Source organism: Marmota marmota, unplaced genomic scaffold (genome assembly GCF_001458135.2).
Source record: "Marmota marmota marmota unplaced genomic scaffold, marMar, whole genome shotgun sequence".
Lineage (NCBI taxonomy): Eukaryota > Metazoa > Chordata > Mammalia > Rodentia > Sciuridae > Marmota > Marmota marmota.
In genome coordinates, this window is record NW_026000037.1 from 62,125,975 (window position 1) to 62,139,199 (window position 13,225).

Genomic DNA, 13,225 nt, shown 5'->3' on the forward strand with positions numbered 1-13,225 from the left:
GTATAAATCAGTGACAAAAGAGGTAATTTGATCTTAATAAAATGGTATATAATTTTCTAATATGCTAGTGAAAATTTTAGTCATAAATGAAAACTTAGGTTATTATAAAGTATCTCATTGACCTTTGAGAAGGTAGATGCAGGATGTATTTATAAGTTGAAGGTATTAGTTTATTCATTTTAATGATTGTACTTTTCATTTATTTAGTTTAGATTTTAATAGTTATCTAAAAACGATACCCATTAATATTTTGGGCATCATGATAGTTTGCAACCTAGCTTTTCAAATCACCAACATATCTCTTAAATTCTTCCATGTTAATGACTGTGGATATATAGATATACATCATCCTTTTAAATTGTTGTATGGTATTCTATTGAATTGAATGTATTATAATTTTATTTACCCAAGTATTTATTGATTGGCATTTAGGTTATAATGAAGTTTTTTTGCTATTACGAATGCCAGAATAGGTGTTCTTGTACATACAATTTTTTTTACAATTGTCTTATTAGAATAAATCCTGCGAGCGGTATTGGATGGAATTGGGGTATGCTTTTTAAAATTTTTGTGACATTGCCAGATAGAACTAAGGGTTATATCATTTTAGTATATATTCATTACTGTACTTTATTAGAATTTTGAAATTAGTGTCTTTTTCCCCATATCTTTTCTAACATATTTTTCGTCCTTGGTCACTTTATAAACAACATGTCAATCATCTAGCATTTTAAAAAAATTATGGTTAATCTCTTAAAAAAATATTTACTAACTATTCTGTTTTCCTTTTTCGTGACAATTGATAATATAATTTTGTTCATTGAAAGATACATTTGTATAATGACAAATACAACTTCGATAGTTTAAGATATGTTTTTATATAAAATTATTTTAGGAGGCCCCTTAAAATTAATCTGTTGGACACTTGCATGTTATATTACTTGTTAGTATGATAACTGTAAGTTTTTGCATATTTAATATGATGCTCTTTCAAATTTTTTTAAACTCCCTTTAGGGCCATTCTCTTAGTGATGGGTTGGATGAAGTCCAAAAAGCAGAAATGAAGGCTTACATGGAATTAGTCAACAATATGCTGTTGACTGCAGAGGTATAAGATAATAGGACTTGAAATAAAATATTTTATAATCTTTATTCTCTCATAAAATATAAACCTTTTATGTATTACTTTTAAAGTTGTTAGGAAATGGGAAAACAATCAAGTGATTCTGGGGGTAAGATGGGTACTTAAATTATTTGATCATTGTTTTTGAATAAGTTACTTTATATTTTCAGTTTTAGTTTTTCCTAAATGTAAGAAGTGGTGATTCTTGCTTACTCATTGTTTTATTTTGGCCTTTTAAAATTTATTTAAGTAATTATCTATAAAATACTTTAATCGTATTTAGATATGTATTATGTGAATAAGAAATATTTTTATAAAGTACCACCATTAAATTTAATAATTCTGTACAGCAGCATTAGCTAAGGAAAAAAAAAAACCCTCATAATAAGTGACTTACAAAGTTGGCTTATAAAAATTTACTATAGTAAGAAATAACTTTCTTTATCTTTTTTCTCTTTGATATTCTGAAGTTTTAGTGACTGTTCTTTTGTTCCTAGTTGTATCTTCAGTGGTGTGATGAAGCTACAGTAGGGGAGGTGAGTGGTTCTGCAGCATTTATCTTAATTAAAATTTAATGAGAAAACACTTTTGCTCAGAATCGTAAGTCCCTGCTCATAAATGAAACATTGTGGTTTATACCATTAGTGATATAGTTTTTCACTTACTTTAATTTTGCTTGCACATACATTTTAGGGAAGCTGTGTGTCATTGTTTGATATAACTGGTTGTAAAGTACATAAAAGTTTATATATTTTTAAAGGGAATGGTTTAAAATTTTAATTTTTTGAGTTGCAAGCTATTTGGTGTTTTTTTCAAATTGCTTTATTTATATTCTCAAATATATTTATTAAGAATTCTGTTTATAAAAACAGGCATTGTTTTTAGGAAGGATCATGCTTTCTTACAAAATCTTTTTGCTTTAGATCACTCATGCTAGGTATGGATCTCCTTACCCTTGGCCTCTGAATCATATTTTGGCCTATCAGAAACAATGGGAAGTCAAACGTAAGATGAAAGCAATTGGATGGGGTAACAAGACTCTGGATCAGGTCAGTTCAAGTTAAAGGTGAAAAAAATGCTTAACTCTTGCTTTGAAAATGGTAATCCTTTAAGAGAATCGCAAAATAATATAATATTAGCAAACATTTGCTACAGTTGTCTCATAAAGTAGTTTATTTTCTATAAATCACACTTGTTTATTGTCAAAAAATTTATGTAATGCAGAACAGTGCAAAAGAGAAGTAAAAATTATCTGAAATCCTACCACCACAAATAGTCACACACAATTATTTGGAGAACATTCTTCTTGATGTCTTTTAGTCATATTGTCCTTCAGTGGGATCATATTTTGCCTGCCACTCTGTAATATGATTTTTTTTTCCTGTTGAACAATACATTGTGGGCATCTTTCTGTCAATAAACATAGATCTGCAGCAATAGGGCTTTTTTTTAAAAAAACCTTCTTAAATATAGTACTTAATATATCTGATTTTGGGGGGGTCTTAAATTTACTAAAGTAGCAAAATTAAAAAATATAATATCTTGTCAAGATGGTGATTTTGAGCATCATTTTAAGCTAATTAATGTTTCTTTTTGTCAAGTTTACCCCCAGTCCTAGCTAACCATCTCACAAAGGGGATTAAGCAAATGAATAGGGATGGAGTAAATAAAATCCATCTCCACTAGTGGGAAAACAACTTAAATGTTTTACTCATGGTAGGTCTGCAATATCATCTTTATGGGGCATACTTTTTAATGTTTGCAAAAATAATTTGAATATATGGATTCAGGAAAACTTTTTTTAGGGAGCACAGTTTTGAGGGGGAAAAAAGCTTTCTTGATAGTAATCCTTTTGAGTAACTTTAATGCACTTGTATTTAAAGAAAATTCAGTCTCAAATTTTTTTCCTATTTCTTATATAGAAAACATTACTAATATGTATGTGGTCTATTGTCTTATTTAAGTATAAAAAGTAAACTAAATGCATATTTTCATTATAAGCTGTGATACAAACTGTTTTGTTAATTTAAATGTTTTTCTTTGGGCTCCATTGTGTATGTTAGGTCTTAGAGGATGTGGACCAGTGCTGTCAGGCTCTTTCTCAAAGACTAGGAACACAACCATATTTCTTCAATAAACAGTAAGACATTTATCATTATTGTTATTATTACTATTGGTTCTTTTTTATATTATTAGGTTGTAGATTTCTTGTATCCTAAGGAATTGTTTTTCAAGAAATATTAGTAAAAAGACTTATTTTTAAAATTCACTTTTTATACTCATTATAAAAATACTCTGGTAAGTTGCTAGGCTCTGGGGAATTAAGATTTCTAAAGGTGGTCCTAGTCATTAGGTAGTTTTCTTAAGGGTACTCATGTAAATCAGTCATTATTGTATGATATGATAAAGGTTCTAATAGAGGGAGTTCAAGTGCTGTGTGTAGAACTCTAAAATCTTAAAATTCTGTTACTACAAAAAATACATGAAGATGCTCTTCACACAAGCATTATCTATGTGGGTTCCCAGAGACTAGAAGAGTCTGCAAAACTAAACAATAAAGAATATTATTGGATAGACAAGCACCACTATTAATTACTTTTACAATCTATGAAAATATTTTAAAGTATAAAATATTAATATTGAAGGATATAGATCAAATGTATATATGCACATAAATTGAGTAATTCATGTTTATTGACTTTTTTGTAATTTTGAAAAAAATCACTAATGTAGGCAAAGAATGACTTTTCCTTTATTAAAAAAATTATTGTTTTAATATATCAAAGGTGGCTCTTCAGTGATTCAGTGTAAGATGGGCTTAACCAAGCATTTTAATCCCAGTGATTTGCTTAGAAAGTCTGACCTTTAATTGGCTTGCTTTTTAGATTGATAATTTTAAAAAATATTTTTAGATGTAGATGGACACAATACCTTATTTATTTTTTTATGTGGTACTGAGGTTTGAACTCAGTGCCTCACACTAGGCAAGCACTCTACCACTAGAGCGCTAGCCTCAGCCCCTTCAATTCCTAATTTTTTTAAGGGCATTTTTTTGCTACTTTATATCTTCATAGGCATTCATTTATAGCCATGTCAAATATCTTTTGGTTAAGATATTTATATTTGTTGTAAAAATGACTATAATGACAGCTTGTGAATATTTAAATTATATTATTTTATAATATAAGTGATTTTTATTTTATATATAACATATTTAGATAAAACCTGGGCCTTCTTGATTTCTGATGCAGAAAGGTTACATAGTTCAAACCATGAAGTTGTGGTAGGCACAGCTTCAACTATATTCCTATTTCCATTATTAGTCCATAAAATAAAGATATGTATTTAAATGTTTATATTATATAGTACCTTTTCTTTCTGATAAAAAGAAATCTTAAGTATTCAAAATCTCAGAAGGGATATGTTTTATTGTTGAAGTGCATTATTCTGTTTTAGTAATGAGTTAGTTTTGTTATGCATGCTATCTTTAGAGGAGGCCTGGAAAATATATTTAACTTCTTTTTCTTCTCAGTTAAATTCACTGTCAAAATGTTTGTTACCAGAGATCATTTGGCATGTGATTCAGAGGAACTATCAAAATATTGTTTTTCTTCATAAAAGTGTAATTATATTTAAACTTATATTAAGAAATTCAAATTTAAAACAGTTACATAAACCAAAGCCTTGCATTTAGGAACTGTTTAATAGATGTTAAGATGTAGGTATTCAAGGGACTGGGGCTGTGGCTCACAGTAGTGCACTTGCCTGGCATGTGTTTAGGCACTGGGTTTGAAGATGTAGGTGTTTGAAATTTTACCTTATAAGATATTTGAACAGATAAACATTTTTCCCTAACCAATAATAATGACTGAAGAATAGAATAAATTTAAATTTTACATTTTAGTTTTACCCAATCATTTAACCAATGTTAAAATTGGAGAATATCATGCTAAGCAAAGTAAGCCAATTCCAAAATATCAAAGGCCGAATGTTCTCTCTGATAGGTGGATGCTGATCCACAATGGGGGGAGAGGCATGAGAAAAATGGAGGAACTTTGATGGGGCAAAGGGGAGGAGGCATGGGGGCAGGAAAGATGGTAGAATGAGATGGACATCATCACCCTAGGTACATGTATGACTACACATATAGTGTGATGCTACGTACATACATGCTACATACATACATACATGGTGCGTGTACAACCAGAGAAATGAAAAGTTGTGCTACAGTTGTGTACAATGAATCAAAATGCATTCTGCTGTCAAATATACCTAATTAAAATAAATTAATTTATTTATTAAAAAGAGAAAACTGTAACTTGTATTTGCTGTGGCAAAATTTTTCTCTTTCCCTTTATCTGTAGCAGGAGTCATTCCTTTGTCATGGAGTACTCCACCTTAGTTGATATATAAAAAATATATATATATATAAAATATATATATATATTTTATATATTTTATATATTTATATATATAATTTATATATATATATATAAATTACACTCCAATTCAGAGGCCCTGAGTTCTTATTCTTAGCTCTAACATACTCTAACATATGTTGAGTTTAGACAGGTTCTTTTAATTTCTTTATTTATTCTTCCTTTACCCCCTAAAATTAAAATAAAGTTTCTTCCTGGATTACCTACTGGGGATGTTGAGAGAAGACTCATGAAATAAACCAAATGGCTTTACTTAATGAGAGAAAGAAAAATTAGATTATTAAGGGAGATTTTACAGCAAGAATAATAATTGGGAAAAGAGGACATTGAAGCAATGGGCATGATTTACAAACTTAAGTGATAATTTTAAAGATATAGAAAGGATATGTAGCTTATTTCTAGTAGTGTAAGGAGATGAGAAGTTAATAGTATATTAGGAAAATAAACACTCAGACAAAATAAATATTTTTGACTAGATGATACTAAAAAGGGTATCAGAGAAAGCAAGAGTAGGAAATATGAACAAATAAGCAAACAAAAATATGAATGCTGCAAAAAATTGAAAATGGAAAAGGTCAGGAAATTGGTCACATTTATAGTACTGTTTTTATTTTGATATTCAAATGAAAGGACAGTAGATAACCAAAAGAAATGTGGAAAAACTGATACAATGTAAGAAAAGAAGGCAACAAATTTCTCCGAACTTAAATTTTTTTTTGTTATCTTAGACTATCTTTCTAATAAAAAGCCTGTATAGATAAATGTGATGATATGTTTGAAATATCTTAGCGCTCTTAGGAGGAAAATTGCTATTGCTATTCAGATTATAAAACAAACAAATCCACTGGTGAGTATAAGGTTGGAAAATTTATTTTCTCTTGATTTAGTGTATCATAGAAACTAAAATGGGAGATAACACTCCAAATTGAGCATAACATTCCTATTTGAACTCATTTATTTATAAAGAAGGCCCAGTTATACCACTGGAAGTAGCATCAGTGAATGCATTCATGTTTTTTAAACCTTTGGTATAAGAAGCAAAGAGTATTTGGCATTATTGGGGGAAAAATTCCCTACTAGTAAGATAGATATAAATTTTAAGAAATATGTTTAGGGATGTTGAAGAGTTGGTATTTATATTGCTTCTCACAACATGCCTCAGCTGTACATTTATTCACTGTCCATCCTTGGTTCTTTGCAGGGATCTGTTTTGTTATTGAGTCTTGATCTGTGATGAAAAGATTCTGATGCTGTTGAGTCCAAGCACACTCGTGATTTTTAAAAAGCTCTGCTATTGATTGGCCTCTTCAGCATGACCATAGACTGCACATCTTTAATTAATACCTCATGAATGTATCAAAAGAGGGAAGGCTTTGAAAGGATGTGAATGACTACTATCAAAAAATAAATTATCCCACACTCCTTAGGTAGGATGCTCTCTTTGCTTAACAAATACTGGTTCAGATTCTTAGATATTGTGCTACAAGTGGGGCTATAAAAATATGTGCAATGTTGTCTCTCTTTGAAGAACTTGGAGTGTGGTAAGGGAAGCAGTTAAGCAAATGAAGTTGTAGTGTGGTATGAGAAGTGCATCAGTCCATGTTGAGAACCTGCTTTGTTCCAGGCATTGTTCAGAGTATTGGGAATACAGCAGGAAAGAAGTGGACAAGGTCCTTCCTCTCATAGAACCTATATTCTGTTAGAGGAGATGTACAATACACAATAAATATTGGATTGTATTAAATGCTACTTGGAGAATTAGAAGATCACATCACAGCAAGTAACTGTGTATCTAGTTTGAGTGGTCAGGGGAGGCTTTAAAGTGTGACATTTGAGTGTTATTCTGAAAAACAAGGATCCAATAATGTGAAGTCAGAGGAAGAATATTCCAGGCAGTAGGCATAGTTTGTGTCAAGTCCCCAAGATTGGCATGAGTGTTAATAAAAAAAAAAAAAAAAAACGGAAAAGCCAGTTTTGATTACGTTGTTGATAATGGTAGATGACGCCAAAGAGGTGGGCAGGGACCAGGTCATCTAGCCTTGTATACTTAGAGTAGGTAGTTTGCCATTTTAATGAAAGTGTATTAAAAATGGAATATTTATTATGGCATTTTTTCCTTTTAATAATATTGCATTAGTAATTATTTTAATATAGTATAGCTTGGTGATGCTCCATTTATATAACATTTATTCTGGAGTAAATTTTATTTTGTTGTAATGTATGATTAAAGAGAAAGAAAACTAGAATAGTTTATGTTTAGACCTTATGATTGTTACCTTCAAAAATCCAAATTGCTTTAAAAGCAGAATAATTAAAGTTATATCATGTTGCTGATACTTGGTTGGGTAATTAGGTATCACTATTTTTTTCCCTCATCACCATAGTGGAAATGTTTATAAATCCTTTTTTTGGGGGGGAGGGGTAGTGCTGGGATTGAACCCAGGGCCTTGTGCATGCAAGACAAGCACTCTACTAATTGAGCTATATCCGTAGCCTTTTTGTCTTTAAATCTATTAAAACATTTAAAAATTATGTTGTAATAATTTTATGTTTTTTGTCCATGTTTTAGAGTATCTCTCTCTTTTAAAAATAATCTCTAATATCTGGCATTTTCTTTTTTTAATTAATTAATAAATTTATTCTACTTAGGTATATATGACAGAATGTATTTTGATTCATCATACATAATTGCAGCACAACTTTTCATTTTTCTGGTTGTTCATGATGTAGCATCGCATCATATGTACAGCCATACATGTACCTAGGGTAATGATGTCCATCTCATTCCACCATCTTTCCTGCCTCTATACCCGCTTCTCACTTCTCCTTCCCCTTTGTCCTATCTAAAGTTCTTCCATTTTTACTATCCCCTCCCTCCCATTATGGATCAGCATCCATACATATATCATAGAGAATATTCAGCCTTTGGTTTTTTGGGATTGGCTTACTTCACTTAGCATGATATTCTCCAACTCCATCCATTTACCTGAAAATGCCATAATTTTATTCTCTTTTAATGCTGAGTAATATTCCATTGTGTATATATACCACCATTCTTATCCATTCATCTGTAGAAGGGCATTTAGGTTAGTTCTTCAGTTTAGCTATTGTGAATTGAGCTGCTATAAACATTGATGTGCCTGTGTCACTGTAATATGCTGAGTTTAAGTCCTTTGGGTATCAGCCTAAGAGTAAGATACTGGGTCAAATGATGGTTCCATCCAAGTTTCAAGGAATCTCCATACTGCTTTCCAGATTGGTTGCACCAATTTGTAGTTCCACCAGCAATTAATACCTAGCATTTTCTGAATATATGATCTACTGTATGTATATGGTGACTAACATAATGAATAAAATTGATCTATTATATCTATATATTTTTAACTCATTTAAGTAATACTACTTGAAAAAGCAAATCATATAATTCACAAATCATAGTTTAAAGTCTAACAGAAACTTTAAGTTAAAATGAAATAAATTCTATCAATTCATAGGATTCTTTACATTTCTTCTTCTTCTTTTTTCTTTTTTGTTATCAGGAATTGAACCCAGGGGTACTTAACAACTGAGCCACATCCCCAATCCCTTTTATTATTATTTTTTAATTTTGAGACAGGGTCTAGCTTAGTTGCTTAGGGCATTGCCAAATTGCTGAGGCTGGCTTTGAACTTGTGATCCTCCTATCTTAGCCTCTCCAGCCACTGGGATTATAGGCATGCACCACCACTACATTTTTCTTTTAAATTGATGAATAAAATGTTTTTAGAAATAATATATGGTAGTGTCACTCATATTACTCTCATTTTTACCTTTGTTTTAGGCCTACTGAACTCGATGCACTGGTATTTGGTCATCTATATACCATTCTAACCACACAGTTGACCAATGATGAACTGTCTGAGAAGGTCAAAAACTATAGCAACCTCCTGGCTTTCTGTAGAAGAATTGAACAGCACTATTTTGAAGATCGTGGTAAAGGCAGGTTGTCTTAGAGATATGTTAGTTATTATTTCTTTAAAGATCTGATTTTTGAAATATGTGTTACTTGATAGATATAATAGATATTGATATCAGAATTTTAAACCAAAACCAATTTTTTGAAACCTCAAAACAAATTATATAATGTATCCTGTACATGTTCTTTGTACTGTTATTTGTGTACTGTTATTGAACTATTTCATTTGACATATTGTACTCTACATCTTGAAGTTTTTGTTCCCTTATAAACATATAAAAATAAAGCTTAAACAACTGTACAGTTGTTATATTTACTTTCCTTTGATCTTTCTGAAGTTGTTCACTGGGCTTTATATATGTGGAATAAACAGTGTCTTTTCTACAGCAAGTATTTGGTGTTACATACTCTTGAGATTACTTCACTAGATACATGATGATGAAACTGGTCATGTGAAAAATGTTCTTCACATCTAAATTGAATTGAAGAACATTTCATCAGAGCAGCTATGACTTAATTTGATAAAAGAATGGTTGAAGGACCTTATTTCTTTTGAGACAAGAATATTTTAATAATGCTCTTTTATTTCTTTTTTGGAAAAGGAAGGATAGTTTTCACAGAAGTATTGGTGAGGATTTATATATAGACATTAAGAATTATATGTTGTGCTTGTCTCAAATTTTCTAATATTTTGTTTTTGATAAAACCAGTGATGCCATAAAGATTTAAAAATTTTGTTAAAAATGTCTAAATAGTGGTACTTTCATATTTTCTTCTTTATGTACCAGGGATTTTTGACTGATTTAACCCTTACAAAAATGCTATCATGGTTGTCCCCAGTTTACAAATAAGGAAGTGGAGACACAGACAGGATAATACCTTGCCCCAAGGATATAGTTTGTAAATGGTAGAGTTGGAATTCAAACCCAGGCAATCTGATATCAATTGGCTTCCTTTGCCTTTTTTTTCCTCTTAAGATTATAGATTTATACGATATAAAGGATATATTAGGTTCTTCTTGTCAAAACCCCACATAAACTTTGAGTACTCTGTGAACTATAGTGCTATCACTAGCTTTTCTGGAATAATTTTGTAATGTGTAATATTAAAATTAAAAAGTCCCTTGTTACCTGTGTTTTTGCAATTTTTATAACTGGTCTTTGTTTAGATGGTTTGCATATAATGCATTTCTTTTACTATTGCAATCACATTTATTTAATTGGATAAATATTATACCTTAGTTTGCCGAGTTTAATTTTTTTTCTTTTTGATTTTTTTGCATAATGATACCATATCACCAGGGGTTGTGATATTTTAATCTTAATGATTACACTTGGCTGTATTCTTATTGTAATATGAGGAACATTGGTAAACATTGGCTACTTATTCTAAGATAAGGTATTTATATTTAATATATGTGGATCACTCAGAGAGGGCTTATTTTTTCCTAGTGTTGAGGAATCACTGTCAAAATCAAATGCATTAGAAAGTAGAAAATTGTATGTCCTATTTTGATGATTCAGTTTCTTGCATTTATTCTTTAAATCCTTCATCTTTTAAATCTGAGTCTATAAAGCCAAATCATAATAGCTAAAAATTATCATTGAAAAGCCACTGTGGGACAAGAGTTAAATGTTTTTTACTCTCAAAGTACTTGTATATATGTTGTGAATTTCAAGATAAGTAGCATGTATCCTATGTAAATAAAAATTTAAATCATAAGTAGTTTTTCAGAATAATACTTTTATACATGAGAAACTTGAAATTAACACAGATGGTGTACAGTATCACATTTGATTACATGATGGTATGTATTATTAAGCTGAAAATAATTTTATTTTCTATGAAATCCTTTGGAAGTCAGCTTATTACTTTGTTACTTTCTAATTGTTTATTAGATGAGTAGCTATAGTATATTATTTCATTAGGTATGCTAAATCCAATAAAAATGTAAATGATAAAGGATGTCAATCTGAGAAATTGACTGTGTTAATGCTTTCTTGATGAACATACTAAGTATTTTTTTTTTTTACTCTTATGTATTGTTGTCATTTAATGATGTGACTATTATAGGAAGGCATATCAAATACTACATTCTACAAAATTTACAATAAAAATTTTTTGAACTTAATATAATTTCTTGTTTTGAAGTATTATGGATCTAGAGTATATAGCTTAGTGGTAGAGCCCTGGCCTAGCATTCATGAAGACCTGTGTTTGATCTCCAGTATGGCAAAAACAAAAAACAAAATAGTATTGACCATTGCTTCTTGTTCAACTGTTTGTGGTACATTATATCCATTGATGTCTACAAATGTAAAATAATTTGTAAATTTTATTAAGCCTTCAATAAAAGAAAATATGAAAAAGTTTGATTATAAGTAGACTTATATATTTTCCTAATCTATTTTTAAATTCCTAAGAATTGGGATAAAATTTGTATGTTTTAAAAAAATTTTTTTTGTGGTAGTTATTTATTTATTTATTGTGCCAGCGATTGAAGCCAGGTATGCTTAACTACTCATCTACACCCTAGCCCTTTTATCCTTTTACATATTTTATTTAGAGACAGGTCTCACTGAGTTGCTTAGGACCTTGCTAAGTTGCTGAGGCTTTGAACTTGCAGTTCTTCAGCCTCAGCCTCTTGAGCCACTGAGATTATAGGCAGGTGCCACAGTGCCCAGTTAGTTATTGAATTTGTGATATGACTAGAATAGATTCTCTGTGATTTTTTACTTGGACAGTTCTGTTTTCTGTGACTAGAAATAGATTTATTTCATCCTTTCCAATCTGTATTCCTTTTATTATTTCATCTTTATTTTTCATTATTGTACTGTTACTTGGGTTAAATAGATTCATGAGAGTGGAAATCCTTCTTTTAGTGATCTTAGAGGGGAAAATATCCAGTCTTTCACCATGTAAGTGCAAAGTTAGGTTTTGGTAGATGCTCTTTATAAGGCTGAGGATATTTCCTTCTGTTCCTGATTTGCTGAGAGTTTTGCTTTGTTTTTTAATGTCAAGAATGGGTGGTATATTTTAATGAAGGCTTTTTCTTCATTTATTGAGATTTTTTTAAAAATTTAGTCTGTTGAAGTAAAAAGTTAATTAGTTGATTTTCAAATGCTGAATCAGCTTTGGTTTCCTAGGATAAATCCCATTTAATCATGATGTATTATCCTATTTTCTATTCTTAGATTTGATTTCCTATTGTTAAGGACTTTTATGTCCTAGGTATGAGAGATCTTGGTTTCTAATTCTGTTATAATGCATTTGTCCAGATTAATATTGCCTTCTTGAATGAAATTGGGAAGTGTTGCTTCTGTATTTGGGAAGAATTCAGATTTAGTATTATTTTTTTCTTAAATGTTAGATAGAATTTACCTATATAACTATCTGGCCCTGGAGGTTTCTTTGTTGGAAGATTTTAAACTTAAATGTTAATTTCTTTAATAGATTTAGGATTATTCAGGTCATCACTTCTTCTTGGGTGAGCTTTGACTTTTGCCTTTCAGGGAAGTTGTCAGATTTATAGGCATATAGTTGTTCTTGGCATTCCTTTTAATGTGTCTGTCATCTGTGGTGATGTCCCTTCTTTCTTTCTTCATGTTTGTAAATTTTGTCAGTCTAGCTCCAAAAACCCAGTTTCTAGTTTCATTAATTTTTCTCTGTAGTTTTCTTGTTCTCAGTTTCTTCTTGGTTTGTTTCATT

At 30.3% G+C, this 13,225-nt stretch overlaps 1 protein-coding gene across 2 annotated transcripts in view; it reads left to right on the top strand.

Moving 5' to 3' along the window:
* Mtx2 (metaxin 2) overlaps positions 1–11,648 on the top strand; it is a 56,524-nt gene extending 44,876 nt beyond the window's left edge. Inside the window, exons 6-11 of one of the 2 annotated variants that reach the window (XR_007351001.1) lie at positions 1,016–1,108; positions 1,621–1,659; positions 2,047–2,172; positions 3,187–3,263; positions 6,764–6,989; positions 9,383–9,515. Coding sequence is in view for 1 of the 2 variants with exons in the window: in XM_015479348.2 (XP_015334834.1) it covers positions 1,016–1,108; positions 1,621–1,659; positions 2,047–2,172; positions 3,187–3,263; positions 9,383–9,554 (507 nt within the window). In the remaining variant the exon portion in view is untranslated. Of the gene's footprint in view, positions 1–1,015; positions 1,109–1,620; positions 1,660–2,046; positions 2,173–3,186; positions 3,264–6,763; positions 6,990–9,382 lie in introns of both variants that reach the window. The other variant, XM_015479348.2, reaches the window with a different exon arrangement.
* Positions 11,649–13,225: the final 1,577 nt, after the last annotated feature.